We start from the raw sequence: 5,421 nt of genomic DNA, 5'->3' as shown, positions 1-5,421 counted from the left end.
CCACGCCCAACTATCAGCAATGTCCCTTGTACATAATGGTATACTGAGTATGGCTCGCACATCAATTGGTAGACAAACCTTGGCGATTTCTCATTGTCCAATTTAGCTGAAGTGCGATCAATGAGTTCAGATACATATATGGGAGGATTGTCCAACCGACATCCAAATGGGCGCATCATCACATCCCTTGGTATCCAATTGTCTCTTCATATATTAGTTGAAACTCAGTTACCAATTCTCCTGATAAATCCTTGTTTTAGGCCATCATGTCCCTCCACAATAGCTCTCCATATCTGGTTAGGGTGGTTCCCAAGTTCTGCATCCAGAATGGAACCAGTGGGAAAGTAGACAGCCTTTAAAATTCTAGTGCTTAGCGATTCTGGTGTTTGAAGTATGCGCCACGCCTGCTTCGCTAACAATGTCAAACTGAATAGTTCAAAATCCTTGAAGCCCAACCCCCTCCCCCATGTACTAGTCACAGAAAATAATTTTAGGCGACGTTTCCTATTTCGTAACCAGGGTTTTTGTCACAGTATAGAGCAGATTTTGTAGTGAATTTCTTACTGTACCACAAGATCCCATGTGCTACATGATTTACGCTTGTCTGTTGACCATTTAGAATTCAATCTTCCATATTTATCTTGCTCAACCTTTATCATTACTCCTTGATCTATATTGATGTCTTGAAAGCCACATTGAATAATTCCCATCACTTCATTGCTTCAAGACACTTATCATTAATACCTCAATTTTTCATGGCCATATTGGGCATTCTACACAAGTATCATATTGGTCATCACATGGATCACATGCTATTATTGTCCATGCTCCATCACAATCTCTTGAGAGGCACAATGAATTCTTCACTTGAATTACTTTCTTGACAACTTGACTAACCATGACTCAACGGGTGTTCATCATGATATTTTCTTCAAACCATATATGGAATTCTTATCTTTAATCATTCTCTTAAGATCTTGATCCACTATAGCCAAACTCATAAGTTGAAGCATGACAACTTCTGATATCCTGCAATTAATTCCATTTTGATAACATCTCGTTCATCACATGGAATTCATCTTGATCATATTTGATTCGATCAATGAACTCAATCTTGATGCACAACTATATGTAGACGACAACCATTCTAAATCAATTCAATCTTCTTATTGCTCTATGTTACAACCTTCATATATAACTTGGTGTCATAGTTTCTCATAGGCATTGTAACTTTATCAAGTCTCAATGCATATGATAGTGTTGGTGGATATCATCCTTCAATTCATCCAATATTCTTCGTGCATTGCTAGTGGAAGTTCCCTTTAAATGTATGTCCCAATGCAAACATTAGTCCATGACGATTGTCATTAATTACCAAAACCACACATGGGGACTATATGCACTTTCAAGGGAGAGAGCTTGCCAAGTTACCTAGTCATTCACCACAGATCCAAAGAAAATCCAAGAAAGTCAATGCAGTCAAAAGAAAAGGCTAGGATGCAGATTCGCATGCCAAATTTCACCAAGTGATGCTTGGTTTGTGATAAGAGGTGGAGCCAGGGCGCCCCTCCGGTAGCGATGCAACGCCGACGATGATGGGGAGGCACGACCACACCAGCTGCAACATCCCGATGCCTTCGGGGAGGCATGTTCCATTACCTCTCGCGCAGCTGGCCGCCACTGGCCTTGTTACGCATGTGCCACCGCTCGCAGTCAGGAAGAAAGAGGAGAGGACAGGGCTTCCATGGGAGAGAGGAGAGAGGCGCTGACCTACGGATTTCGCTGCCACCTGTGTCACATATGTGACCATTGCCGCAAGGGAGAGATAGAGGGGTAAGAACAATGTGTAATAATAGGCATTTGTCATGTGTGTCTTTGTCAAAAAGTTAAGCTTTTGTCACGACTTGGTACTTCAGAGATGAGTGATTGAAGTACAAATTATTACACATGAAAGTTGGCTTGATCCTTCATATAGTTGTAATGCGAGTCTTGTAGTACTGTTGATGTTGTATGATGTTGTTGATGTAATCTGAAAGCTTGTTGTTGTATGCTGCTGCTAATACGTAAACCAAACACAAAAAATTATGAGAAGGGGAGGGACTAGATGGGATTAGGTGGAGAGGAGGGGATCACCAAATCCTCTCCAATCCCCAACCTGAAAAACCCTTTGCCAAACTAGGCCTAAGAGCAAGAGCAATTCTATCTCTAAAAAAAGGTTTAGGGAAAGTTTGGGCCAAAAAATGTCTTCAACAGTTTCCCTAAACATGGAATAAATTTACAAGATCATATGAACTTGGCCCCAAATTCCTTCAGGTTTAGGGAAAGTTTTGCTTCCCGACAACTTTTGACGGCAAGGTAACCGCCTAAAACTTCCCGCCGCGCCGCCGGAATGTTGCATCTCATCGCCGCCCCGCCAGAATGTTGTCGCGCCATCAGAGGTTGTCACACGTGTCACTACCTGACGGGCCCTAGGCCATTATTTAGTTTTCTTTAATAAAAAATAAAATACATTTTACGGGACCTGATTGAAGAAACTTTCCCTAAAATTTAAAAGCACTTTTATGATAAGCTTTTTTTCTGGAGGAACTCCAAGTTGCTCTAAGACACGTGGTCGGTCGTGGAATGTAGTGGACGCCGTGCGTGGCTTCGCGCAAGGCGACCGATCAAGCGCGTGATCGGTCGGCCGATGCTTACCCTTCACCTAATTCTACTCCAACTCCCCTCGGGAAGAATCTCACTCCTACTCGGATGGGGGAAGCAGGGCATCGTCACCGATTTGCTCCGCCGCATCGACGGCGTATATAATCCCAGCTCTTATCTTTGAGATCTCTCCCTGTCTCGCCAGATCCCTGTCCAATGGAGGAACCGACGGCGGCCGGCCCCGACTGGTCCAAGCTGCCGCCGGACGTCCTCACCACCGTCCTCGGTGACCTCGAGTTCCCGGATCTATTCCGCACCGCCGACGTCTGCACCGCCTGGCGGGCCACCGCCCGCGCCCTCCGCCGCCTCGGGATCTACAGCCGCCCCCAAACCCCCTGCCTCCTCTACACCACCGCCGCCGCCGGCCCCCGCGCCGCCGAGCTCTTCAGCCTCGCCGACAAGAAGGCCTACAGGGCGCGCCTCCCCGACCCTCCCATCGGGGAGCGCAACATCATCGGCTCCTCGCACGGGTGGCTCGTCACCGCTGACGCCCGCTCCGAGCTCCACCTCCTCAACCCCGCCACCGGCGAGCAGGTCGCGCTCCCCTCCGTCGCCACCATCGAGCAGGTAAGCCCCGTCCTCGACCGCGAAGGCAACCTTGAAAGGTACGATCTTTCTCTCCATGGGGATGATCCGCAGCCCTATGGGGTGGACGAGCTCCGCGGAGTCCTCTATCTGAAGGCCGTGCTGTCCTGCGATCCCGCATTGGGGGATTGCACGGTCGTGCTGATTCACAATCCCTATAGGGATCTCTCGTTTGCGAGGGTCGGTGATGACAAGTGGCACTGGATACCTTCGGCACCTCGTGAACCGCCGCGGTACTCAGACTGCATATTTGGCGATGATGGTGCGCTCTACGCGATGGATCTCCTCGGCGGGATGTATCGCTATGCCATTGAAGGTTCTTGTGCCACCCGTGATATGATTTTCAAGGAAACTTCGCCATTCGTGGCATATAATGGATACCTATCCAAGACATCATGTGGCAGTGTGTTGCAAATATGGAGGGTCAAGAGGAAAACAAGGGGGGAGCAAGAAGAGATGCATACAGTTGATATTGAGGTGTACATGGCTGACATTGAGAAGCAGCAGATAGTTCGTGTGCGGACGTTGGGGGATTACGCGTTGTTCATTGGGCACAACTATACTTGTTGCCTTTCCACACAGGACTATCCAAGGCTTCTGCGGAACCATGTCTATTTTACGGACGATGACGAGTATTGGCTGATAGATTCGAAAGACAATCGTCGGGATGTTGGAATACTAAATTTGGAGGATTTAAGTGCCACTGATGTTGTATCTCCTCAACCATGGTTGAATTGGCCAATTCCCGTATGGATCACTCCAAGTTTTAATAAGATCCATAAATAGGTATGTATTGTTGCACATAGTAGTTACCTATTTACCTTTGTTTGGTTTCTTATTGATGTGTAAGGTGAAATGGTTTGATTTCTTGATTCTTTGTTTTTGAGTATCTGTTTGTCATTTTGCAACTCTTCCATGGTATGTTAAAGAAGATATGATACATTCACAGGGTCTTTCATCCATACTATAATTCTAGTTTCAGAAGGGGTGGTGATTTTTCATCTGTTGACACTGTTGACAGCCAGCAATTTTTGTAGTATCAGTTGGGAGATGCTGTCATGTTTGCCATATAATATATACAACATAATACTATTACTTTTAATTACGAAGAGTTTACAGAAGTTTTCTCTGTTGCTAATTTTTCATGCCCACTTGTAGTAGGACGCTATTTGTCTCCCAGTTTTTACCCTCACTATCTAATTCAGTGCATAATTCGCGTACACATACACCAATACTCTCCTTTTGCTTTGCACAAATTGATACTTTATATGTTATACTTACCGGTGATTTTTCCAAACTGACAGGTCTCGGAAGAGAATGCTCTTGCTTATCATAAATAATTAACTCCGGAACTATTCTGGTGTAGTTGGTCTGCGAAGAAGACAGTATGTTAAGTGGGAAGAGAATGCTGTTGCTTGTCATAAATAATTTACCCCAGAAATATTCTGGTGTAGTTGTTCTGCGAAGAAGACAGTATGTTTGTGGGAACAAAATGATGTTGCTTGTCATAATAATTTACCCCAGAACTATTCTGGTGTAGTTGGTCTGCGAAGAAGACAGTATGTTAGTGGGAAAAGAATGCTGTTGCTTGTCATAAATAATTTACTCCAGAAATAGTCTGGCGTTTCTGCATATCCTGGTCTGTGAAGAAGACATAGTAATGATTGTATAATTTAGCTTCAAAAAAAATTGTATGCACAGTGAACATGAGGACAATTGTGCCACTTAGCTGTCAATTGCTACTTGGAAAATAACTGCAAGAGATTGTCTTGGTGCTGCATAGAGAAAATGCATGTTGGATCCGTTTTTAATTGGCAGTCATGTGCTGAGTTGCAGTGTATCATTAACGTGCAAGAAGGAAGCGTTTTTATTCTTTTCATTTACTATGACAAGTCGATGTTGATTACGCAGTGGCAGCAAACCTCTTATGGTTCATATGCCAACAAAGGTGAAGATCAAATTGTTCAAACACACGAAACCCCCAGTGTTTTAACCAAAAACTACCACTTTACATGTGTTGGTCTCAGAAAACTACCACATTGTCTAAAACCCACTTTTGTTCTAAAATTTTGCTAAAAACCGGCGGGCAACATTAATAGTGATTATGACATACTTGACTGTTATGACAGGTGGGCC

General features: G+C 44.6%; 1 protein-coding gene across 1 annotated transcript; it reads left to right on the top strand.

The window, feature by feature from the left end:
- The first annotated feature begins 2,629 nt into the window (after nucleotides 1-2,629).
- LOC109769554 (F-box protein At2g26160) lies at nucleotides 2,630-5,096 on the top strand. Its single transcript, XM_020328289.4, has 2 exons — nucleotides 2,630-4,071; nucleotides 4,590-5,096. The coding sequence occupies exon 1, from the start codon at nucleotides 2,857-2,859 to the stop codon at nucleotides 4,069-4,071; it is 1,215 nt and encodes a 404-aa protein (XP_020183878.1). The 5' UTR covers nucleotides 2,630-2,856; the 3' UTR covers nucleotides 4,590-5,096.
- Nucleotides 5,097-5,421: the final 325 nt, after the last annotated feature.

This window comes from Aegilops tauschii, chromosome 3 (genome assembly GCF_002575655.3).
Source record: "Aegilops tauschii subsp. strangulata cultivar AL8/78 chromosome 3, Aet v6.0, whole genome shotgun sequence".
Lineage (NCBI taxonomy): Eukaryota > Viridiplantae > Streptophyta > Magnoliopsida > Poales > Poaceae > Aegilops > Aegilops tauschii.
The sequence above is the reverse complement of the archived record's forward strand: the minus strand, read 5'-3'. Positions and strand labels throughout refer to the sequence as shown.

Excerpts from the sequence above, each read along its gene's own strand:
- LOC109769554 (XM_020328289.4), top strand. The coding sequence starts at position 2,857 with ATGGAGGAACCGACGGCGGCCGGCCCCGACTGGTCCAAGCTGCCGCCG.